Below are 26516 nucleotides of genomic sequence, written 5' to 3' on the forward strand. Positions count from 1 at the left end.
GAGAAGGGGACGACAGAGGACGAGATGGTTGGATGGCATCACCGACTCGATGGACACGAGTTTGAGTAAGCTCCGGGAGATGGTGAAGGACAGGGAAGCCTGGTGTGCTGCAGTCCATGGGGTCGCAAAGAGTCCGACATGACTGAGCGACTGAACAAGGACAAAGGATGGGGTGGACGTCCTCATCGGGACTGTGTCCGATGGACCGCTAGGGGGCGCATCAAGCACGTCTCCACGTCCCCCGGCGCCCCGGGGCCGCGCGCGCTCCGCAGGGCTCCGAGGTCAGACATCTCCCTCCCTGCCGGCCTCCGCCCCGCCCGCCGCCAGGGGGCGCCGCAGGCTGCCCGGCGGCTCAGCTCGCCGTCCCGGAGCGCCAGCGCGGGCAAGCGGCGGAGGCCGGCCAGGCGGCGGCCATGGACCGCTTCGTGTGGACCAGCGGCCTCCTGGAGATTAACGAGACGCTGGTGATCCAGCAGCGGGGGGTGCGCATCTACGACGGCGAGGAGAAGGTAGGGCGGCGGCCGGCCGGGCCTCGCTCCGCGACCCCAGTTCCCCGGCTGGCCTCGCCAATAGGCGCCGCCCCCGCTGTCCACGCCCGCCCGGCGCCCGGCTCCGGCCCGACTCGGGAACGGCTCCCGCGGGGAGCGCGCGGACGGCGCCCGGCTCCCAGCCCGGGCAGAGACCCCCGCTCCGGGCGGCACGGACGCGGGCAGGGAACCCCGAGTCCTCGCCCCTGATCGCGCCGGGCAGGCCGGTTCCGCCTTTGTCCCGAGGCCGCCGGGTCCTGAGCTCCCGAACCGGGCGTGGCTTCGGGCGCCGGGACCTGGGGGAGCCCGGGGGACAGGGCGGTCCTGGCCGGAGCGGGAGCGGGGCGAACCGAAAGGATTTCCGAAGAGAAAAGCCCGCATCTCCTGGGACGCCTCGGCCAGAGGCTGTGTATGTGTTGTTGATTGCTCTTGGTCCGGGAGAGACGTTGGAAAGGAGGTTTGATTGTTTGTCGAGTGATGGAACAGGCCGTGCCTGGTAATCCAAGCGTAAACCATAGAGGTGTGTTTGCAGATGGCAGGGAGAAATACTACCTGTGTTTCACGGACACGTTAACATTCACTGGAGACTACCGTCATACTACGAACGATCATTCTGTTCTGAATGAAATGTATGAGCTGGAATTGGGGGGGTGGGGGGCGGAAATTGCTTATCAGCATTTTTAGTTTCCAGAACTTTTCTCTTGCTACCTTCTCCTTCCTTGTAGTTTCCTTAGAGAGAAACTTCCTCCTGTACTTTGGAACTCGTTGCCTGACCCAGAGCTTTTCCTGTCTGTATTGGAGAGAGTAGCTTGAGGCCTCCTTCCTTCCAGGGCGGGGCTTAACTCAGCCACCCGAGGCACCGCTGATACGCCTGGGGACCCCGGTGCCCTGCCTCCTCGAGGGCATTTTTGCATGTTTTTATTATTGGGTCGAGATTCCCTTTTTTTTTGTTTGGACTTAGAAACTCTGTTTCGGAGAAGGCAATGGCACCCCACTCCAGTACTCTTGCCTGGAAAATCCCATGGACGGAGGAGCCTAGTGGGCTGCCGTCCATGGGGTCGTTAAGAGTCGGACATGACTAAGCGACTTCACTTTCACTTTTCACTTTCCTGCATTGGAGAAGGAAATGGCAACCCACTCCAGTGTTCTTGCCTGGAGAATACCAGGGACGGGGGAGCCTGGTGGGCTGCCATCTATGGGGTCGCACAGAGTCGGACACGACTGAAGCGACTTAGCAGCAGCAGAAACTCTGTTTCCTGGCTTTCCTCCGTGGCTCAGCTGGTTAAGAATCCGCCTGCCAAGGCAGGAAACACGGGTTCAATTCCTGGGTCAGGAAGATTCCTCCAGAGAAGGGAATGCCTACCCTCTTCAGTATTCTTGCCTGGAGGATCCCATGGACAGAGGAGCCTGGCAGGTTACAGTCCCTGGGGTCGAAGAGGCGGACACGGGGTATGGAACTAAACAACAGCTCTTTTTACTGCTTCAGTATTTTTATGAACTTGATCTCAAATTGGGTTTGCATCTTTTGCTTGGCATGATTAGCTAAATGTCTTTGTTTTTGTAAACGGAGGTTCCACCACAGTATAGAACTGTGGTGACTGGGAAGCTTAATCAACGTCCCTTTCCTCAGGGGATTGGAACTTCCCCAAGCAACTGGTCTTCAAACACAGCTCCAAAGTCACCCTCTGATAGCAGTCTTGCTTTTGCAGATCACCACAGTGTTGTTCTACTGTAATTCCAATATGCAAATTAGAGACATCTTGGCTAACACACAATATAACTATAATATCTTTAAAACAATAAAAAATCAAAACTATTAGTAGTTGGATATAAAAAAAAACCATTGCTGTATCAGCAAGTTTTAGTTTTTCCTTTTTTTTATATTTCTGCTTGTTTTTGGGACAAGTAGATACAGGTATCAGAGGATTAAGAAAAAAGTTATGGGAAAAATTTAGTTGAGCCTTTTAAGTCAATTATTATTATTATTATTTTAAATAACCAATTCTTGTTACTGAAGTATAGTTAATTTACAATTCTGTGTCAGTTTCAGGTGTGCTGCAAAGTGATTCAGTTGTTATATTACAGGTTATTTGTTGTTGTTCAGTTGCTCAGTCATGTCAGACTCTTTGTGACCCCATGGACTGCAGCCTTCAAGGCCTCCCTGTCCTTCACCATCTCCCAGAGTTTGCTCAAATTCATATCCATTGAGTCGATGATGCCATCCACCCATCTCATCCTCTGTCGCCCTCTTCTCCTCCTGCCCTCAATCTTTCCCAGCATCAGGGTCTTTTCCAATGAAGTTATTACGAGATACATAGTTCTCTGTGCTATACAGTAGGTCCTTGTTGTTAGTCAAGAATTCTTGACTGTTCTGCAAGTTGAGGGTGCTGCGGGAGGGCTGAGCTCTAAGGCACTGTGGTCCCCAGGCCAGATCTACTCAGTCACTGGCTGAGCCTTCTCGAGTGTCACCTGAGGCCAAACTGAGTCCCAGGGGCAGTCTTGTGTCCTGGCTTCCTCGCTCTGCTGGAAGGTGTCCACATGGCCCGTGGTATGAGGCCTCCAGGAAGCTGCACATCAGCTTCCATATGTGAGCAGGAGCCCTTTCAGAATCTCTCACTTGCCCCCTCGTCTCAGCACCGCAGTGCAGACCTCCCAGCCTTCTCAGCTTTGCACTCAACCCATTCCTCCAGCCAGTGGGCGCAGGGCTAAGACCAGTGGGTGCTCTCTCTTCAACCTTGTGTCTTCTGGCTCTTTGTGAGTGTGAAATACATTAAAGCAAGCACACCTTGAATAGACATAGTACCTACTATGTGCCAGAAGCTTTTCATAATTTAATCATCTCAATGGGCATATGAGGTGACTATTTTACTGAATGAGAAGAGAACTCTCAGAGGTAACATAATTTGCCTAAGATCCACTGAAGTAGATTACCAGAAGCGTGTGTGCTCAGTTGAGTCCAGCTCTTTGAGACCCTATGGACTATAAGTGGCCAGGCTCTTCTGTCCATGGGATTTCCCAGGCAAGAATACTGGAGTGGGTTGCCATTTCATTCTCCAGGGGATCTTCCCGGCCCAGGGATTGAACCTGGGTTACCACAGAGCCAGGGGTTAAATCTCTGCTGATCAGATTCCCAGAGCCTGTGCTTTGTTCCCAGTGCTGGAGTGCTTGAGAAACACAGCAGTCACCAGTGCCAGCCCCTTTCTGTCGTGTAATGTGTATCTTCCACATGCAATTTGTTTATGAAACAGCGTATCCTCTGAAAATGAGGACGCCGAGACCTTCAGTGGGTGGTTGAGAAAACTGCAACCTGTGCAGGGTCACACAGTTGGTAATGGTGGAGCCAGACCAGTGCTCTTTCCACCGCCCAGGTGCCTTTTGCTTGTTTATACAGGCACAGTTTTCATGGGCCCCTTATGACCGGATAATGTGTTTTCGTAAGCATTGTAGACAGGTCATTTGTTTCAATTCACAGAAGCGTCTGTTAGCCTCAGCTAATTTAAAAAGTAATGTAAGAAGGTTAGTGGTGTGTAAAGTGTCAAGTTGCTAGCTTATACTAGAAGATTTAGAAAATGTATTTTCTTAAGTTGGCTGTTTCACTTTTTAGGAATTTCAGGTTAGTTCAGTTGCTCAGTTGTGTCCGACTCTTTGCTACCCCATGGGCTACAGCATGCCAGGCTTCTCTGTCCATCACCAACTCCTGAAATTTGCTCAAACTCATGTCCTTCAAGTCAGTGATGCCAACCATCTCATCCTCTGTCATCCTCTTGTCCTCCTGCGTTCAGTCTTTCCCAGCATCAGGGTCTTTTCCAATGAGTCAGTTCTTTGCATCAGGTGGCCAAAGTATTGGAGTTTCAGCTTCAGCATCAGTCCTTCCAGTGAATATTCAGAACTGGTTTCCTTCAGGATTGACTGGTTTGATCTTCCTAAATTTTAGGAATTACCCTTGGGAAATAGTCAGGGACACATAAAACTATAAAAACTATAATGAATGCATATGTGCATGTCAGCAATATTATATGTATATATAGAGACATATCTCTCTCTATGTATAGATATACATAGGCTTCCCAGGTGGTGCTAGTGGTTAAGAACCCACCTGCCAATGCAGGAGACATAAGAGACAAGAGTTCAATCCCTGGGTTGGGAAGTTCCCCTGGAGGAGGGCATGGCAATCCACTCCAGTATTCTTGCCTGGAGAATCCCATGGACAGAGGAGCCTGATGGGCTACAGTCCACGGGGTCACAAAGAGTCAGACTCGACTGAAGCAACTTACACAGCACATAGCGTATATATGCTGGGAGGGATTGGGGGCAGGAGGAGAAGGGGACGACAGAGGATGAGATGGCTGGATGGCATCACAGACTCGATGGACGTGAGTCTGAGTGAACTCTGGGAGTTGGTGATGGACAGGGAGGCCTGGCGTGCTGCAATTCATGGGGTCGCAAAGAGTCGGACACGACTGAGCGACTGATCTGATCTGATCTGATCTGATTATTCTGCAATATAGGGAAAAATTGGAAGCAATCTGAATGTCCACTATGGGGCTTGGTTAATTAAGTATGACATGCCCTAACCAGCTTGAGGAATGACTAACAATAGGCTGCTAAGTGAAAAAAGCAAGTTATAAAATTATAAATATCATGGCCTCATTTTAAGTTTATATCCACACATCCTGGCTGTCTAATTATGAATGATTTCATTTTTGTTTTCAGACTTAAAAAATTTTTTTTCAACAGCATATTACTTTTATGACAGACAAATGTTAAAACAGTAAGAGCTTATTCAGTGAATGCCTAAGTTATTTTAACTACTAACTTTTAAGTAGTTGAAATTATTCTAGCTCTGAGTGGTAAGCACAAACCAGCCTAAACTTGTCTGTGGGCTTGAGCTCGTAATCCCTTGCAATCCCTGAAGCCAACGATTATTACACAATGTCTTCACTGAGGGCAGCAACGCTTTACACATTACGTGTGCGCATTGTTCACCCCATAGAAATGAAACGTCCTCTGGCTTCAGCTTTAAACTCGCAGCCTTATGCTTGGATTTCAGACAGATGAGGTGCAGTTTCTTAATCAGGACTATTAGGTAGTTATGCTGTGTAATGTGGCATCAGGTACTCTCAAGCTGACAAAATATTTGCTCCTGGGAAAGGGCAGTCTTACTCATTGGCAAAAAAGAGATTTTTTAAAAATAGCTTGAACTCAATCGTTTGGTTTTGTGTATGCCACATTAGCCAAAACATTCGTCGCCAGACCAAAATAAGTGCCAGGAATGAGTCTGTGTTACTTCAGATGTTACTTCTCTGAGGTGCTGAAGTGCTTGGTGGAGTAATCTCTCTCAGAGTGTCTTCAGCCAGGCAGTGCAGGTTTCTTCCTGCGCATGCTTGTTAACCGTATTATTTAAAGTCACTAATGTTAAGATATTAGTAATATAGTCAGTCAGAGAAGGCAATGGCACCCCACTCCAGGACTCTTGCCTGGAAAATCGCATGGATGGAGGAGCCTGGTGGGCTGCAGTCCATGGGGTCGCTAAGAGTTGGACACGACTGAGCGACTTCACTTTCACTTTTCACTTTCCTGCATTGGAGAAGGAAATGGCAACCCACTCCAGTGTTCTTGCCTGGAGAATCCCGGGGACGGGGGAGCCTGGTGGGCTGCCGCCTATGGGGTGGCACAGAGTCAGACACGACTGAAGTGACTTAGCAGCAGCAGCAGCGATACAGTCAGTGTTACTCTTAGAAAATCATTTTTTAAAATTCATGTTATGTATTAGGAGAAGCCCCTGGTGGTTCAGATGGTCAAGAATCTGCCTGCAATGCAGAAGACCCAGGTTTGATCCCTGGGTTGGAAAGATCCCCTGGAGAAGGCAATGGCAACTTACTCCAGTATTCTTGCCTGGAGAATTCCATGTATTAGAAAAGGACTTCTGACAAAGAGTGTTTCTGCTTATGTTTGATTTAATAAAAAATAATTTATATACATTTCAGAGTTGCATGAAGTCATATATACCTGTAACAAATTCCTTTGTCTTTTCTTATTAGATGAATAATAAAGTTGTTAAAGATGGGTAAGCTGAAAGAAGTAGCTTGAGATAATCAGTATTCCTTTCCTTTTGGCACATTCTGTCTGTGTGATTGTGCACGTGTGTGTGTAAGCTATGTGTGTTGCTTCCTTCTTTATTAATATCAAGAGTATCTTGTTGGAAAATCCCATGGACAGAGGAGCCTGGTAGGCTACACTCCATGGGGTTGCAAAGAGTCGGACACGACTGAGCGACTTCACTTTATTAATATCCAGAGTATCTTGTAATATATTGTCAAGTGCCTATATAAGTACATTTATGTATATTTTCACTTAAGAATGATACATAATAATGTTCTAATTGGTTATTTACTTGATATACATTTTTTAACCACATTATTTTAAACTCAAAAGAATTATTATTGGTAATAATCTGGACCCTTACTAAAATCCTTTAAGTTTCTATTTTATACATAGGATCAAGCTTGTATCTTTTGAAATAACTGCTCCTCAAAAGGGTATGAGCACGTCCTACCTATGGCCAATTCTACTCTCTAGCAATTAGAGTGAATAGAAGCTTCCAATGTATTTCTTGCTTTCAACAAAAATGGAGAGGTTTGGCTTTCCAGTCTTTTGGGGTTCCAACTCCAAAATTTGCTTATTTAAATAATTTACAGTGTATATCAAGAACCCACCTTGTATGTGTTCGTTAGTCACTTAGTCGTGTCCGACTTTGCAAAATACTTCCAGTGCATAGTAACAAATTATGAGGATTACAGGTTTGGTCCTAAAGACCTAGCTGGCTTTTTTTGTGATTGTATTTTAGTTTTTAAAAACATTTTAACATTTGTGTTTTGCATAAATGACACGATTCCATGATAAAAAATAAAAAGCTAAAAGTGTCCCTCCCATCCTAGGAGGAGACTTTGTCCCCAGTGCCCGCTCAGAAGTCACCAGCGCTTCACTCTAGAGTTATGCATTTGTGTTATACACAGGTGTTCACGTAGAATACAGTCTCTTGCCTTTTAAAGTGTCAATTCATACTATGCATACAAAGCTCTGACACTTTGCTTTTTTCACTTATCTATGTAGAGAATTTATCGTATTTCATTCATTCTAAATGTACATTTCCCCTCAACCCCCTCCTCCCCCACACACATTTTAACAACTCTAGAAGCCAGATGTATCTTATAATTAATGGCATCTTAGATTTTATCAGATACAACAAATACATGAAGAGTCTCCTCATTCTTTTTTAATGACTAAGTTGTCATTCCTTGTGTGGGTGTGCATTTCCTTGGTGATGGAATTTAATTTGTTTCCTATCTTTTGCTTTTAAAAAACAGCAATGAGTAACCTTATATACACATGTGCAAATTCATCAGTGGGATACCTTTCTAGAAAGACATTGATTGAGTCAAAGGGTTGGTGTATTTGTATTTTTGACAGATGACAGTACACTGCCCTCCAGTGATATGTGCAAATGCTTATTTTCCCAACGTGTCAGCCGCTCAGTGTTACCGAACTTGTGAACCTCTGCCAATCTCATGGGTGAAAAGGGTAGCCTGGTGTTCTCTCAATTTGCCTTTTTCTTATCATCAATGAGGTTAACCATCAGTTAATGTGTTTAGGAGGCACGTGTAGTTCCTTTTCTGTGAACTTTCTGTTAATAGTCTTTGCCCATTTGTCTAATGGATTATAGAATATTTTCTTACTGATTTGTAAGAGTATTTTATATATTAAGGAGATGTACATGTTTGTCTCTGATGTGAATTGCAACTATTTCTTCCAGTCTGCCGTCTTTGCTCTTGATGATTTTTGCCATGAAGAGTGTGTGTGTGTGTGTGTGTGTGTGTGTGTAGGTGAATTGTTCCATCTTTTCCTCTAATGCTTATGGGTTGACTATTTTTCTTAGAAAGATTTTCTCCCCTCCGATGTGATTTTAAAAATTCTGATTTTTCTAGTGCTTTTATAATTTTTAACTCAAATAATTTTATACTTTTTTGTAATAAATTTTCAATTTTTTAACTCTGTCCAGAATTTATTTTGGCACGTTGTGTTAGGTGTAAATCCTACTTTGTTTTTTTTTTTTTTGTCCCTGCTGAGCAATGCAAGTGTCTTGGTACCATTTACTGAATCTCCATCCACACTCATTTTGCATGTGTTTGTGTCTTTTTCTGGATTTTCTTGTTATTTAAAAACCATTTTAAAAATTTATATGAGTGTTATGCACCTTCAGTCTCATGGTAAAAATTCAATCAATAGTGAGATATATGGTTTTGGGAAAGAGCCCTTTGCTTCTCTTTCTTCCATTCCTTCATACTTTTTCTAAGATAATATTAACAGATCATTGAGTATGGATCCCATTTAGAACTTTTTCTACTATTTATCTGTGTTCATAGTACATATACACATCTATCTGTCTATTTATAGATATATCTCACATGTAGTTTGAGAAATATGGAGTTTATTGATATCTATATCTGTCTGTCTATTTGTCTAATTACATTGTATGCAGTATCCTTTGATTGCTTTCTTCCCCACTCATCCTATGTCTTAGAGTTTCATGATAGTTTATATAGCTCCACCTCATCATTCTTTTTCATCTCTGCCTGGATTTCATAGTATGAATATATCACTCCTGATTTAGCCACTCCCCTACTGTTACATAGCTAGGTGGTTTGCAATTTTTTTTCCTAATTTTAGCAAGGTTTATGAAGTGTGTAGCATTGCTTCTCTTTGACTTATGACAAACTTAATTCTAAAATGTTTATGTGATTGACTTACTATCGTGCAGTTCATGGGGAATAAAATCTGGACCATGTTGTGTGATATGTTATTAACATTTTGTGATGATCTTGTTTTTCCAGATAAAATTTGATCCTGGGACCCTCCTTCTTAGTACGCACCGTTTAATTTGGAGAGATCAGAAGAATCATGTAAGTTTGAATTATTTGCATCAGTTCTAGGTTTTAAGTAGGAGAAGGCAATGGCACCCCACTCCAGTACTCTTGCCTGGAAAGTCCCATGGACAGAGGAGCCCGGTAGGCTGCAGTCCACGAGGTCGCTAAGAGTCGGACACGACTGAGCGACTTCACTTTCACTTTTCACTTTCCTGCATTGGAGAAGGAAATGGCAACCCACTCTAGTGTTCTTGCCTGGAGAATCCCAGGGACGAGGGAGCCTGGTGGGTTGCCGTCTATGGGGTCGCACAGAGTTGGACACGACTGAAGCGACTTAGCAGCAGCAGCAGCAGCAGCAGGTTTTAAGTCACTGATTTCTTTTCTTTCATTTTTTTCTTTCTGGCAAAGCTATAAGTAGATGCGATAAATTATTGCTTTCAGATGTCAGAAGAATGTGTCCCATAGTCTCTATCGATGGGGTGCAGATAGAGGAATTAAGGTCTAGCATTCAACCCTGAAACAGACGGTAATTACTGTACAGAGAGTCGTGGTGACTCCTGGATTTTAAGCCCAAATCAGATCCTCCCCCACATTTGAGTGTCCCCATCAGTCAGCAGTCCTTCAAGCAACCCAGTCTCCCTGATTGTTGTTGAGAAATAGGAGGAGGACGCCTGCTGCCAAGGACATGCTTCCACCTAGATGCTGAGGGGAGCTGCCTCTGGGTCACTCAGCAAGAGGAGAGACCCCCTCCCGCCCCGTTTTTGCATTTCTAGGGGGAGAGGACTCAGTTATATGTATAGACCTGACATCTTTATCTCAAAGAGCTGTAACTTGAAAGTGTGTGTGTGTGTATCTGTGTGTAAGTTTCTGTCTTGTAAAAGAAGCAACACAGCATGGCCCCTAACCCCATGAACTTTTAGTTCTACAGGTAAACTACGCATTGTACTGAGGCTCTTGGAAAGGTCACTAACCACTGCAAATTCTGTCTCTTTTTGCCCTGCAAGAACCAGTTTTTCCCCCTTGGTGGTAATATTGCCCTTACTGATAACGCGTACCTCAGAACTGGTAATTTGCCTAATCCTTTCTTTTTAAAGAAATAAGCATTCAAGAAAGACATCTTTTTTTGGAGGGATAGCTGTCCTCAAGCCATATATTTATAAATTATTCTTGGTATAATTTTTTTTTATTATCATGGAAGGAAGCTAATATGGCTATCATTAGACCTATTCAATGCCAATCATTCATAATGAAACAAAAACTCATTATAGAACTTTATTCCTATTTCTAGTTGATCATAAGTTTCTCAACTTGCCACACACCCCATAAATTTATAAAACAAGGATTTTTGAGGAATCTTATGGATCCTGTTTTCTCCTGATTCCCTCCCAGGAATGCTGCATGGCCATTCCTCTTTCCCAAATCGTGTTCATTGAAGAACAAGCAGCTGGAATTGGAAAAAGGTAAGGTCTGTATATGACAGTCTTTATGCACAAAAGCGTTTCCCATCAAGCCATCCTCATTAACTTGGTTGTGTCATTGCCCAGTCAGTCATGGCCATGACAGCCTATGTGTGAGCGAATCTGTTGGTTGTGTTTACCTTGAGAAAGTATTGTCCTGGGGGAATAGAGAAATGGGTGAGGAAGGTTAAGAGGCATAAACTTCCAGTAACAAAATAATTGAGTCATGGGTATAAAAGGGACGGTGTGGGGAATATAGTACAAAATTAGGTCATATCTTTGTATGGTGTCATATAATAGGCAGACTCCTACTCAGGAGTTTGCTTACAGTGTGGGAGACCTGGGTTCGATCCTTGGATCGGAAAGATCCCTGGAAAAGGGCATGGTAACCACTCCAGTATTCTTGCCGGAGAATTCCACGGACAGAACCTGGCAGACTACAGTCTATGGGGTGGCCAAGAGTTGGACACTGAGCAAGTTCTACTTTCATATAATAACTAGACTTATCATGGGATGGTTTTGAAATGTATAGAAACATCAAACCTGTCTGTTGTGTAACAAACTAACATAGTGTTGGAGGTCCGTTATACTTCAAAAACAACTAAATTCATGGAAAAAGAGATCAGATTTGTGGTTGCCAGAGGTGGGGCGGGGAGGGAAGGGAAAACTGGATGAAAGTGGTCAAAAGGCACAGACTTCCAGTGATAAGATAAATAAGCAATAGGGGTGTGATGTACGACATGATGAATGTAATTACCACTGCTGTGCACTATATATGAGAGTTGTCGAGAGTAAATCCTAAGAGTTCACCTCACAAGGGAAAAAAAATTTTTGTTTTTCTATTTCTTCAATTTTGTATTGGATGTTCACTGAATTTACTCTGGTAATTGTTTCATGATGTGTGTAAGTCAAATCATTATGCTCCACACCTTAAACTTCTAGTATTGTATGTCAGTTATATCTCAAAAGTGGGGGAAAATATCTATGTTTACAAAGAGATGTTATCCTACTTTAAACTCATTGATAAATGGAAGTCATTCTTAAAGCATGAATCAAGTACTAAGGTTGTTGTAGTATCCTCGGGTCATAATAAATAAGTGTGGGTCAGCTGTCACTGAATATATTTTCAGACAGTTGAATCTTTTTTTTGCCCTGACACATGGCTTGCAGGATCTTAGTTCCTCGACCAGGGATTGAACCCAGGCCCCTGGCAGTCAAAGTACAGAGTCCCAACCACTGGACCACCAGGGAACTCCCCCGACATTTGCTTTTATGCATCTGTGTATCTCTCATGGTCACCTGATGCGAAGAGCTGACTCCTTGGAAAAGACCCTGATGCTGGAAAAGATTGAAGGCAGGAGGAGAAGGGGACAAGATGAGATGGTTAGATAGCATCACCGACTCAATGGACATGAGTTTGAGCGAACTCTGGGAGATGGTGGAGGACAGAGGAGCCTGGCATGGTGCAGACCATGGAGGCACAAAGAGTCTGGCATGACTTAATGACCGAACAACAATAACATTTCTCATTCAGTACTTAAGATCAGAAATGACCCATCTGAGAAAAATGCCTGACTTTACTCCTAATTCTAGTTGACCATAAGTTTCTCAGCTTCAACTTTTCAGGCATCAGTGTTGAATAGAGTGTCACAAGAGTTAGTGTCCAAACTGGGACATTTATTAGAATAATAGGGGACCCTACTTATCATTAGACCAGGCGAGTATAAAAAACAGGACTGTCCCCAAGCAAACCAGGAGATGTAGTCACCCTGTTTTAAAGCCAGAGGTTGAAATGTTTCTGTTTATTCAAGTATATAAGACATTTTGGCTTATATATAGTTGCGCACATGTAATTGAGGACAATTTGCAAACAAATATTGCTGGTAAGGAGTTTTTCCCCTACCTGGGCTTATCTTTAGCTTTCATGTAGTCAGATCCTGCAATCAAAGAACTGGGTCCCTCAGCAGTGAGAGCACAGGGTCCTAACCTCGAGACTGGCAGGGAATTTCCAGCATGACTCTTATGCTTACTTTGTTTACACTTCATTTTGTATCATCTTTTAGCTTTTCATTGAGTTTCCTTTGAAAAGTCCTGATAGGGCTCCAGGTTTTTTTCAGTTTTAAAGGTTGTATGGTGCGTATGCTCACTCCTAACTGATCCTAATTGTCATAGTTTGTTTGTTTCCCTGACAGTTCATTTCAAACAGTCTTGGGATTCTGCTTACACGGTTTTATTTGCTCACTTCACTTAAAGATAGTCCCCAAGAAGGAACCCATGGAGAGTCCATCCACGCCTAGCCCCAGTTCACTAACCAAAGCGTTTGTGACGTCAAGGAGGCCCCACATGTGGTTGTTCAATTTTAGGATGATATTTAGGCAGCTCTATGGGTCTAAACAAAGTAATACTGCGTAATCGGTATATTCCTTGTGTTGGCCCAAAAGTTTGTTTGGGTTTTTCTAGAAGATGTTATAGGAAAACTCGAACGAACGTTGTGGCCAAGCCAATATAATGTGGTCATAGAGAAAAAGGTCTAAGCTAGGTACACAAGATACTTTGAGTTTTTCGTTTTGCTCATGTTGATAGGAGATTGTTTATTGAGCTGGTGGGGGGGAAAAAGACACAGAACTGAACAAATACAGTGGTGTTTTTAATGGCATAGAAGATAGCAGTTGTCATAAAGATCATGGCAGTTTGTGATCCTGGGGTAGCAGCGTTTTGAGAATTGTTTTTGCTGCAGGATATCTCTCTAAATCATGTCATTGACTGAGTGGCATTTTCCAAAAATGACACTGTGGAATGTTAGTTTTGGATGGAGTTTTAATAAAATGTCAGCTGGCCAGTTTTACGCAGATAAGTTTTCACATTTTGTTTTCAAATGAGTATGGTCGTATGCCTTGGCAGAGATGATCGGCCCCTAGTCACCTTTGGAGATGACTCTGTGGGTGGAAAACCTGATTGTCAACCAGCATCATAAACCACCCCACATTCTGCAAGTTTATTTTGAACTGATTTCCTAAAACCACATTTTTATTTAATCTATAGAGCTGGTAACTTTAATTTTTTTGGTGCACAGCATATACGTGTTAAGTAGAGAAATTTTTGAGAGATTCATTAATACTGAATTGATACAGACTTTAAAAGGATTCCTTTCAGGATGTTCTTTGTTTCTACATGAATTTTTTAAGTGATCTGAAATACGTTAAAAGTTACAAAAATAGAATTAGTGGCTTTTTTTTTTTGGCTGCGCTGGGTCTCCATTGCTGCATGTGGGCTTTCTCTAGCTGGGGTGAGTGGGGGCTTCTCATTGCGATGGCTTCTCTTGTTGCAGAACACAGGCTTTAGGGCACGTGGGCTTCAGAAGTTGGTGCTCCCAGGCTCTCGAGCACAGGCTCAGTAGTTGTGGTGCACGGGCTTAGTTGCTCTGTGGCACGTGGGGTCTTCCCGGACCAGGGATCAAACCCGTATCCCCTTAGTTGCATGGTGGATTCTTAGCCACTGGGCCACCAAAGAAGCTGCCAAATTAGTGATTCTTAAAAGGCAATTCAATACATTCCATCTGCTTTTTCTTCAGTGCCAAAATAGTGGTTCATCTTCACCCAGCTGCTTCTAACAAAGAACCCGGCCCATTCCAGAGCAGTAAGAACTCCTACATCAAGCTCTCCTTCAAGGAACATGGCCAGATTGAGGTAAGTCTCCTTATGAGTAAAACTGAACTAGAAAAGTGGCTTTGTATAAATTCTGGTTGTTGTTTGTTTATAGGATGGAAGGCAGTATTGCTCAACATACCCGTTTTCACCATAACTTTCCAATGAACTTTTCATCATCTCTTAAACCTGATCAGTGAAGAATATGAAGTTAGGTTTCAGTGGGAACAGGAAGCAGGAGGATGTGGGAACAGGAAAGATCGGAGGCTGGAAATGAGCTAAGTCGTGGCACTAGGTGACTAGTGAGGATTCGGTGCTGTAATTTGTTTGGATGAAGGGACAGAGGATGATGCAGTGAAATGTGTAACTTCCTCTGTGCCTGACAGTTCACCAGCCTTACACCAGGCAGTCTACCTTTATTAACTCCATACCAATCTAACTGTTGTAAGTTCTTATTCCACAGTATCATGGTTTATACGTTCTGGCTAATAAGTTGGTATGTAAATATTCTTTAGACATTGATAAGCCTGTGTTTATCTCCCCACCAGGATCATAAAGTATGTATGTTCTTTTTCTTTATAGCATCTGACTCAGTGTTCTCGATCCGCAGGCTCTGAGCAAATTGAAGTGACTAACTCAAGTCATTCTCACTGTAGTTGAAAGATACAGTTGTTGTTTTTTTTTTTACGAGCATAGGCATGTTTTGGCCCTAATATCTGGCCTCATATTTTAACTAGACAAATTATTCTCTGCTTCCTTCGTGGATAATGGTTGTGTATTTTTCTTGGCACTGGGTCAGTTTCAGTATGGATCGAAAACAATCCACACATGCAGGATTGTTTAAAGTCAGTCTATTTATTTCATTGTCACTCATCTCTTTGTTGAGAATAGTTCACTTTATGTAGAAGGTCAGTTCCTTCTTTTTTTTTTTTCTTTGTGTTTTCTGAAGTTGATCCAAGAAAAGAACTTCCTTTGATTTCCTTTGATGTCTCTGAGAATTCTAGGCTTGTCACAAATGACCGAACAGACCTCTCAACTAAACAAATGTTAAGTAATGATGTGTATGAGGATGGTGCAGCCTGCCTGATTCAGTATCGTGTATTAACACATATATATGGAATCTTGAAAGGCGGTACTGATGAACGCATTTGCAGGGCAGCAGTGGAAACGCAGACTTGTGGACACAGAGGGGGAAGGAGGGCTGGGACAAACTGAGAGTAGCATTGAAACATATGCGCTCCCATAAGTAAAATTAGATCGGCCGTGGAAATTTGCTGTGTGACGCAGGGAGCTCAGCTCAGTGCTCTGCAGCAACCTAGAGGGGTGGGATGGTTGGGAGGTGGGAGGGTTCGAGAGGGAGGGGACATATGTATACCTATGGCTGATACCTGTTGATGTATGGCAGAATCCAGCACGGTGTTGTAAGGCAATTGTCCTTCAATTAAAAAGAATTAAACAAATTAAAAAAAAATAAAGTGTTTGTATGTGCATAACAGTTTTACAGGCGTCTATCAGAGGAGATGACACAGCGAAGATGGGAGAATATGCCAGTTCCCCAGTCATTACAAACAAATCGAGGACCCCAGGTATTTTTTTAACTGTTTCCTAATCCAGTGTTTTCAGCTCTGTCTTTGCATCTTCATTAAAGGAAAAAGAGTTCTCTGATTATAGAGCTCGCCAGAAGCAAAATGATGATGTTCTAATTAGAACCTTATTTTCACAGAACCTGACTTAGTACTCTCTAGACAGTAGACACTTGGAAATAACACATGATTAACTACTTACTAACGTAATTTCAGGGTGGCAGGAGTTAGAGTCCATCTTCTGGCATTATGTTTTTCATAATTAGCATGGCATCTGACAGAACAGACAGCAGTACCACGGGGTGACATTTTCCAGGCCAGTCTCATTCACCACCAACTCTGGACAGGCACTCAAATGTGTAAAAGTAGCTTGTATAATAACTTTCAAGTACCAGAATTTTAACTCTTAATTTTTTGCACATTTGAGGCCCTATTAAATATCTGATACATGCATGATGACTTGCCAGAAAACAAAATTGAAGAGGAAATTTAATTTATACCTGAAATACAGAGTAAAAATATGCCATCTATTTTTGTGTTCAGTCTTTATTTATAATGATTTGAAGGTCATTATGTGTGGCCATAAACCGACAAACGTTTTGAAAGGAAACTGGATGTAATTATGTGCTGTTTTTCTTGGGTTCTTTGCGTGTCCTCTCTCGCCATTGAACACACAGTGTGGTGGGGTTACAAAAGAGTGTGTTCTTCCTATTTGGGACATTTTATTTTCTACTTTTGTTTTTTAGCCAGGAAGAATACGGGCTGTAGGAATCGTAGGTATTGAAAGGAAACTGGAAGAAAAAAGAAAAGAAACTGACAAAAACATTTCTGAGGTAATTCTTACACGAGTTCCTGTCAGCTGTCTTTTTCAGCCATCTTGCTTATTCTTTGGGATACAGCTGTGGCTGCCTCCATTCTGTGTATTGGAATATAGCTTTCCTGAAGCCACAGTTCCCATTGAATGCATCTACTTCAGGTTGGCATAATTAAGCCCAAATGTGTTTTAAAAAGGTTTTCCAGAAAGGAATAAAAAAGAAATACAGATTGATTTTGTGATGTTAGAAAACGTCATGAATTATTGTCCATATATTTTAAAGTCTAGGTGGCATTGACTGGATGGTACTCATAAGGAATTCAAGGTCCCCTGTATAATTATTTTGAATGTTTGATTAACTTAGTTAAGGGGCAAATGCTGTTCTGCGGCCCTTGAGTCTGATTGGGCACCCCCACTTGAGCACTGAGGACCACTCAGGGACCAGGCACGGAGATAGTAAGAGTGGTTCAGACCAGCACATTACGTCTTCTAGGAGCACAGCTTGCACTTTGGTGTTTCTGAAACCTCATCATATTTGAGGAAATTCAAGTAAAGGGGAGGAGAAGGCAATGGCACCCCACTCCAGTACTCTTACCTGGAAAATCCCATGGACGGAGGAGCCTGGTAGGCTACAGTCCATGGGGTCGCTAGGAGTCGGACACGACTGAGTGACTTCACTTTCACTTTTCACTTTCATGCATTGGAGAAGGAAATGGCAACCCACTCCAGTGTTCTTGCCTGGAGAATCCCAGGGACGGGGGAGCCTGGTGGGCTGCCGTCTATGGGGTCACACAGAGTCAGACACGACTGAAGCGACCTAGCAGCAGCAGCAGCAGCAGCAGCAAGTAAAGGGGAAGGAACTCTAGTTTAAAAAATGAGCAGTGCATTAGATTTGGGCAGTCAGTTAATACATTTACAACATCATCAGTTTTCCCATGTTTATATGAAAATGGTCTTGCATTTTTATGAAATGATTTTATGAAGTAATTTTTATAATTTTTTATAATAGTTTGTAAGTAAAATTCCATTGATGAGCGCTGTTTATGGAATTTCAAAGATTTACCTCAATCAAATAAAGTCCAAACTGCAAATAGTTACCAGATACTTGTGTTAGTCAAGGTTTCTTTTAAGGAGAAGTAGTATTTCAAACGGAGAGGGCAATGGCACCCCACTCCAGTGTTCTTGCCTGGAGAATCCCAGGGACAGGGCAGCCTGGTGGGCTTCCGTCTATGGGGTCACACAGAGTCAGACACGACTGAAGCGACGCAGCAGCAGCAGCAGTATTTCAAAACCATAATCTGCCTGCTAGAAATTTGCATCTCTATTGAGTTGATGTTTATTTGTAACCCTTTCCACTGGAAAAAGCTAGGGTTTTTTTTTTAGTAAAAGTGTGTCAAGAGGTCACACTAATGCTTCTTATTCAAATTCAGGACTACACTAGTGAAGAATTACTAAAACAGTTAAAAAGTATATATATATATATATATATGTTTTTTTTTGTATATGTTCTTCCCTTTCTTCCCAAATGTAAAACATAGGTGTGCTGTATCTATTAATACACTGTCTGTGCATTCAGCCACCATGTACCCTCTTCCATTTCCCCTGTCATTCAGTCTCATTCGTGAAAATAACTGTGTGTGATGCGCCTGGTCCCTACATTCACTTCCCTCTGTTCATTTCTGTTGTCTGACGCTCATCCTCTCATAGATGTTTGAGAAAGTGCTCATGGGAATAATACTCCCTGAATTCTGGCATCTCCGTGTTCCTTGTACACGAAGGTCAGTTTTGCTGGATTTATAGTCCTTGGCTCACATTTTCTTTCCTGAGTGCCTTCAATGTGTGACTTTCACTTTTTCGTCTGACATGAAGTGTTGCCGCCAGAGTAGTGAAAACCTCATATTCTCCGTTCTTTAAAGTCACTTGCTGTTTTTTCTAGATGCTCAACAGATTTTTTTTTTTTTTTTTATCTTTTGTCATTTTACTAGAATGTTAAGTGTTAGTCATTCTGGATTGTTATTCTCAGGGACACAGTATGCTTTCAGTATTTGGTTTCAGACATGTTTTCTTTTCATTTCAGAGATGTTTTTCTATTATTTTCAATAATCGCTTTGGTATCTTTTTCTTCTGAGACTGTATGTTGCAGCTTTATTGCCAGTCTTCCCTCTTTGTGACTTTCTTCCCAACCCTTTTTGGCTTTTTTATTTTAGAAAAATGTCCTCTTTTTCACTCTTTTTTCTCTTAAGATATTATCTGTTGTGTTTATTCCTCCTGTGTTCATCTAGTAGTATAGTCTTTTTTTTTTCTTTAACTTTTCATTGTATGTATTTATTTTTGGCCACACCGCATGGCCTGCTAGATGTGGGATCTTAGTTCCCTGACCAGGGGTGGAACTTGGTCCCCTTGCATTGGAAGCACAGAGTTTTAACCACTGGACCACCAGGCAAGTTCCTAGTATAGGCTTTATTTAAAAAATGATTTAAAAAATTCATTCCTGATTTATGGTGTTCTTTCACAACTTCTATCATTTTATCAACATCTATCAGCTCATTTTGAAACCGAAGGTTAATTTTCGATCCGATCTGTGAACATGTCTTTCTGGCTTTCTTTCATTATCTGTAATGTTACTCGGCTCCTGATTTTCCTTTTTTCTTGTAGTAACCTTGTGTGGGATTTGACCTTGATACTTTGCTGTTGCTAATTTTCATGTGAAATTAGTTTTCCTGAATTTTTAGAGGAAGGCCTAGCTCAGGGCGGCGTCTCTTACTCCACAGTGCTCACTCTTGTGCTCTGTTCATGTGGGGCACACGAGGGAGGTGACTTGCCGTCCGTGGTTTCCTGGCCCCATGCCCACCCCTGTCTTTAGCTGACCCTTTCCCCGCTTCCTATGTTACTCCTGCCTCACTCAGGTTTTGATTCCTGTCTCAGTAGTTTCTCCCCAATGTGGGCTCCTGTCCTGGCCGGGAAGCCTGGGGGTGGGGGGCCCTTTCCAGAGTTTACAGGCTGCTTCAGCCCTGCCTGAGGACCCCTTGCCCGCATCCACTGCTGAAGTGGGCAAAGCTCTCTCCGTTTCAGTCCCTGACCTCAGGTTTGCCCGTCTGCTCTCTAGTGATGCCTGCTGGCTGGGTCGGGGTCTCCTCTCCTCAGGTCTGTCGGTTGCTCTGTTGCCTCCCTTTTCTCTCTCTGCCTCACTGTTAAGATGAGGAGCTCTTGGGGCTCTCGGTGGCTTGTCTCCACTAGCTTGTGTCTTGAGGTTCTTGTGGAGATCTCGTCACTCAGCTTCTTTGTATATGCTGCCTGTGGGTCTTAGAGGTTTTGAGGTCTTGTTGGCCCATGTTCATGGTGGGATTTGGAGAGATTCAAAAACGATGCTGCCACAGCCCCCATCTTCCCTGAATCCTCTAGTCCCATAAAATTCCAGCATTTTCTCATGAGAGGGCTTCTTACTATCCAGAGAAGGGATCATCTCAGGGCTGGTGACGAGACTTGGAACAAGGGTTATGAGGACTTGGGTTTCCTGATTTGCAGACGAGTGTGGTCTGCTATGTCCCAAGCACTCTCTGCCACCCAGAAGGTGCTGTCGCTGTCCTCTTGCGGTGGTTTTTGTAGTCACCCTTCTGTGTGACGCTTGGAGGTGGCATGGAGCAATGAACCAATTTTGCATTATCAGTATTCCCTTTTCCAAAGGCTGCCATACTAACGTGGTATTCAGAATAGCGTTTTTCTTAGCTTATGAACTGTTATTCCACTTCAGTGTGGTTTTCAGAGTTGCATAGTCAGGGGAGTCCACACAAGCATCGGGCTCTTATGCAGGTCATTGATTTCTTCACCAGATGGTCCCAGGTGGCGCAGTGGTAACGAACCCGCCTGCCAATGCAGGAGACACAAGGGGATGTGGGTTTGATCCCTGGATTGGGAAGATCCCCTGGAGTAGGAAGTGGCAAACCACTCTAGTATTCTTGCCTGGCAAATTCCATGGACAAAGGAGCTGGTGGGCTACAGTCCATGGGGTCACAAAAAGTCAGACACAACTGAGCAACTAACATGTTCAATGCTAATACCAAATTTTAGAATAATAATAGAAATAGAAGTGAGGACGCTTTTAATTATGCTTTATAATTACCTAGAATTTTTTTATAGGTACTTCTTCCAAAATACTAAAATATTTGTATTTATTTTTTATGGACTATGCACATTAAGGGTTAATTTGTGTATTCTACATAGACTTACCATTATTTTCAGCAGACTTTTTCTATGAAAATATAATACAGTAAATACAATGACTTACCATATAAAAATTTAGAAATGTTGTCTTTTCTTTTCACTTAGGTAAAAGAAATCTAGTAACTGTATATGCAAAGTAAAAATCTAAGTGTGTAAAGTGTCTGCATTTTAATTTTATTTGAAATTGAGGTTGGTATGCGATTTGCCCTCCATTTAAACATTTGAATAGCCTTAGTTTCAGGGCCGTTGCCCAAAGTTTCCCACAAAAGGTTTCCTGCATCTGCTGGCCGCTGCTGATAAGAATCCAGTGTTTAAGCCTTTTGTTTATCTGAGGAAATTCCTGTTAGGTGTGTGCACATTCGTTCCCCTTTGTTTTCGGTAGCAGCCCAGTGAGTTGACCATAAGAATTGTACACAGCACTCTATTCTTTCAGCAAAGTCTTTCTGCAGATGGGGGATACGTTCCTGCATGTCATTAAGACGGGCATCAGCCAGGCTGAACCCGTGGACCGCTGTTCTCGGTCGATTGAAAGAGTTTTCAATTAATGATAAGCTGCTTAATTGGTTTTAAAAAGTAACATCTGTGCACATGAGTTAGATGCTATTCTGCACTGGAAGTGTGTGAGTGTGTGCTCATTTGTGTCCGACTCTTTGTGACCCCATGGACTGTAGCCTGCCAGGCTCCTCTGTCCATGGGATTCTCCAGGCAAGAATACTGGAGTGGGTTGCCATGCCTTCCTCCAGGGGATCTTCCTGATCCAGGGATCGAACCTCCATCTCCTTCATTGGCAGGCAACTTCTTTATCATTGAGCCACAAATACTTGAATTATAAATATATCTGATCAAGTTTGAAGAGGCCTTTGGAGGGGATGGATGTTCATTGTAGTACATCAAACAGTTGATGGGTTTTATTTAGATATGCTTTGGTGGTATTTGAATGTTCTCTTGTGATATCCAGTTTAGCCAAGGCTACAAGTATAATCTGTGTAATATTCAAGGCTGAGGTTTATGGTTTTGGTTAATCATACCTGCTATTAAAGCCGAAATTGTTGGACCCAAAGAAGTATTCCTGCAGCTGCATGTTGCCATTTTCGGCCAGGAAAACTGTACGACACCTGTGATTCCTGACCTCTTATCTGGGAAAAACCGGTGACAAATTTTCTTACTTGTGTCAAAGAGATAATATTTTTTAAACTATTGTGTCACCTTTTGTTTGTTTAATCAGTAACTGTTTTCTTTCTGAAAATTTGTTTTTTGTAGTTGGTTTTGGAAATTTGACAGCTTCTAAGCTAAACTGAATTCTTTAGGATAAGGTAGATTTATGACTATATAACTATTCCTATAAATAAGTTGATATTTGTCAGAAAATCTCATAAATTTCTATCATAGGGAAGAAAATAGAGTGCTTCATTGCTTTAAAACGTCTCAGTTCTTTAGACAAATTCCAACAAAATCTCATTTCTCATTTCAGGCCTTCGAAGACCTCAGCAAGCTAATGGTCAAGGTATATGTCATTTACATGTATTAAATTCATGCCAGTTATAATACACTTTTGAAAATTTATTTTGTTAGCAGACATTTAGGGACATTATTTCTTTTTGCTCTTTTTCTGTTCTCTTGACAGGCTAAGGAAATGGTGGAGTTATCAAAGTCCATTGCTAATAAGATCAAAGACAAGCAAGGTGACATCACAGAAGATGAGGTAAATGGGTGGCCTCTTTAAGGCTTTGAGAACTAGATTACAGAGATAACACAAGGGCATTCTGGTGGTTTACCAGCATGCTGTTTCTTAAAATAGTGTTTGATTTCTTGTAGGACTTGAGGATATATGACAATGTGGAAGAAAAAGTCAGCCATAAAAACTTTGTTAGCTCTAGCAGAATTAAAGGATATTTCAGTACTTTTCCTGGAATGTAGAAAATAAGAGATACTGAAATGTGGAAGTTTGTTCTTGACATACCTTAAGTTTGATATGTTTCATTAAATTTGTCTACAATCTGGTCACAGCTGTTTTCCTAGGTTTTTGGTTTTATCATTTGGTTGACATTAAGCAGAAGGATGGTTGTTACCTGAGTCTCATCTGCCACCAAACCTGTGGGGTAAATAGAAACTGAGATACTAAGGCGGGAGGAGAGTAATGATCCGATTTATGCCAGGAAATACTAGGAATTCACTCATATATTTCACAGCATAGAAACACAGTAGAAGAGATGGGTAGATATAGAAATAATCGAGTGGAACTGAATGTCTGATGGATTTCCGATGCTGGGTAGAGAGACTAAATCTGCATAGTCTTTTTGTGTATCTTTCCCTCTCCTTATAGACCATCAGGTTTAAATCCTATTTGCTGAGCATGGGGATAGCTAACCCGGTTACCAGGGAGACCTACGGCTCCGGCACACAGTACCACATGCAGCTGGCCAAACAGCTGGCTGGAATACTGCAGGCACCTTTGGAGGTAAAAACAAAATCTTAATGGTCTCTTTAAATTGTGTTAAATTATTTTTGTGTCATCAGAGGTCTTAAGAGCTTAACTCCTTTCATGATGTGGCTTCTATTCAACCAACATGTTATTTTTCCTTGCAGTAATAAACTAAACTAGTTCAGTGATTCTTTGGAGAAGGCAATGGCACCCCACTCCAGTACTCTTGCATGGAAAGTCCCATGGATGGAGGAGCCTGGTAGGCTGCAGTCCATGCTAAGGGTCGGACATGACTGAGCGACTTCACTTTCACTTTTCACTTTCCTGCATTGGAGAAGGAAATGGCAACCCACTCCAGTGTTCTTGCCTGGAGAATCCCAGGGACGGGGGAGCTTGGTGGACTGCCTTCTATGGGATCGCACAGAGTCGGACACGACTGAAGTGACTTAGCACTTAGCAGTGATTCTTTGTCAATAATTTTCTAAATTGTTTTTAATTTCCATTTCAGATATCTAAATCTGTTTGATACAAAAAGTCTTTCTTATCTCTTATTTTCAAAAGGAAATATATAATCTGTATATATTTTAGACACATTTTTTTCATATACCGTGTGCTATTAATAACTTCATAATAAAGTTTCATATTCTAGTTTAACATTATTCAGGGAATCAAAACTTTATTAAAGCACCTGTATTAAGAAATATTTCAAACAGATGACAGAGTAGGATAGCATAATGAATCCCTATGTCCCCATCATCCAGCTCCACTCAAAATTATTTTAAAGTGAATCCCAGACATCATATCCCTTTACCTGTAAACATTTAACTATGTAATTATAGTGATAAAGATGCCTTTAAATGTGATTATAATCCCATTTCACACCTAAAAATTAAAAAATAATTTTTTAGTATTATCGGATACCTAGTTAGTATTCACATTTTCTGCTGCAGTTGATTTGTTCAAGCCAAGATACATTGCAAATGTTTGATTTCTTTCAAGGTTTTTTTTTTTTTTTTTTTTTAATTCTATGGGTTTTTCCTTCTCCCATCTCTTTTTTCCCATCATACAATTTATTTACTGAAGAAGCTAGTAGTTTATCTTACAGTGTTTCAGAGTTGGATTTTGCTAACTGTAAGTTACCATGCTTCACCATCTTGTGTGTTCCCTGTAAATTGGTAGTTATATCTAGAAGTTCTTTTTTTTTGTCCTAATAAAAATATTCCATAGAGGGTTTTGTGCGTTTCCATCAGAAGGTATGTTATATATGATTATCTTTTTTGTGTGATATTAACAGCTACTGACAGTCATTATCTATATCTGTTACTTCATTAGGGGTTGCAAAATGGTGATATTTAATTCCATCATTTATTTAGTTATTAGCTGGAATAACTTAAAACATTTAAATACACTTTTTGAAACATAGTGTCCAACCCCTCTTTTTATTTAAGTAAATGTTAAAACAGTAATTATAGTATTAAAGTCCAAATAGGGAATTTGAAGTGCCTCCTGGTATCTGAATAGGTTCCTGGTGTGTAAATATAGTTTTCAAAAGCTTCTTAAGAAATTTTATAATTTATGATTTTGCTCTGATTATGATTTCTATTAGGAAGTGCTAACTAGTGCTAATTATAATGTTTCTTTTTATTTAATATTTTAACAGGAACGAGGGGGAATAATGTCACTTACAGAGGTGTACTGTTTAGTAAACCGAGCTCGAGGAATGGAAGTAAGAATTTTTAGATATGCTTTTGGCTAAATATAGACTTTCTTGATAGAATACAAATTCTCCTACAATGAATACAATCTGAGGAAGGGCTGTGAATATCAAAAGTATTGATATTTTGAAAAGCAGTGTGGTGCAGTGAAAAAGAACACTGCCCTGGGATCCAGAGGGTAGATTCTGTTCCTGGTTTTGCTCAGTGACTTTGAGTAGCTTCCTTAACCTCTCTGGAACTCAGGTTTTTTACCTTTAAGATAGGGTTTAGATTGAGTGATACCTCAGCGTTCTAATAGCCTGTGTTTGTGTCGTGATGAGCAAGACTATGCCTGGTGACCTTACTCTGTGATTGTTAACTGTTTTGAATGAACCTGGCTGGACTCAGATTGCCTGTTGATAACACAGTGGGGAAGCTGCCCTGTTCCTTTGGCTTAGAATCAGCCCCAGCTACACCTCAGCTCTCGCTGTCCTTTCCACTCACATGTCCTTGGCCTCCAAGGGTCTGTCTGTGCAGTCTCTCTGCCCTCCACGCAGATAGCTCACACATGTGTCTCCAGTGCTCACCCAGGTTCCCCAAGTCAAAGCTCTGCTCTGTATTTTTTTGTTTTTTTGAAATTTTTGACTGTGCCACACGGCATGTGGGATCGTAGCTCCTCAACCAGGAATTGAACCCACATCCCCCTGCATTGGAAGTGACCACTGGACCACCAGGGAGGTCCCTCTGCTCTGTGTTTTAATTTGAACAGTCATAGTAATCATCCCGGTGGGTACTTATTATCCACCAGGCGCTCTGCACGTGTTCTCTGCTTATCCTCCCCATCACTCAGTGTGGTAGCTACTTTTACTCTCCCCATCTGGGGGACAATTAGGGGATGAGGACACTGAGGCTCAGGAAGATTCAAAAGCTTGACCACGGCTCTACCAGGAGACAGTCTTGTGACAGAGATTGGGACTCAGGCTGGACTGGCTCCGGAGCTATTCCGTGTGACTCACAGCTGCTGGTCACCACTGTACTGAGCTGATTCTTCAAGGCCACGTGAGCCAGAAGGGTAGCCACTACGTAGCTACAGGTGACGATCGTGAACTTGAAATGCAGGTAGTCCAAATTGAAGTGTGCTGTAAGTGTGAATTACACCCTGGATTTAGAAGACTTTGTATAGAATAGAGAAGTGTTAACTATCTTATTAATGATTTTTATATCAATTAC

The 26516-nt window shown here is 42.1% G+C and overlaps 1 protein-coding gene across 3 annotated transcripts in view; it reads left to right on the forward strand.

Annotated features, from left to right (window-relative positions):
* The first annotated feature begins 337 nt into the window (after positions 1 to 337).
* VPS36 (vacuolar protein sorting 36 homolog) overlaps positions 338 to 26516 on the forward strand; it is a 31908-nt gene continuing 5729 nt past the window's right edge. The window contains exons 1-10 of one of the 3 annotated variants that reach the window (XM_019971353.2): positions 338 to 509; positions 9419 to 9487; positions 10841 to 10911; positions 14480 to 14594; positions 16049 to 16138; positions 16882 to 16968; positions 22642 to 22674; positions 22795 to 22872; positions 23494 to 23628; positions 25253 to 25318. In XM_019971353.2, the coding sequence (XP_019826912.2) occupies positions 414 to 509; positions 9419 to 9487; positions 10841 to 10911; positions 14480 to 14594; positions 16049 to 16138; positions 16882 to 16968; positions 22642 to 22674; positions 22795 to 22872; positions 23494 to 23628; positions 25253 to 25318 (840 nt within the window). In that variant the 5' untranslated portion in view covers positions 338 to 413. Of the gene's footprint in view, positions 510 to 643; positions 937 to 1771; positions 1977 to 9418; positions 9488 to 10840; positions 10912 to 14479; positions 14595 to 16048; positions 16139 to 16881; positions 16969 to 22641; positions 22675 to 22794; positions 22873 to 23493; positions 23629 to 25252; positions 25319 to 26516 lie in introns of those variants that run through there. The other 2 variants (XM_019971354.2, XM_070800153.1) reach the window with 2 other exon arrangements.

Source organism: Bos indicus, chromosome 12 (assembly GCF_029378745.1).
Source record: "Bos indicus isolate NIAB-ARS_2022 breed Sahiwal x Tharparkar chromosome 12, NIAB-ARS_B.indTharparkar_mat_pri_1.0, whole genome shotgun sequence".
Taxonomy (NCBI): domain Eukaryota; kingdom Metazoa; phylum Chordata; class Mammalia; order Artiodactyla; family Bovidae; genus Bos; species Bos indicus.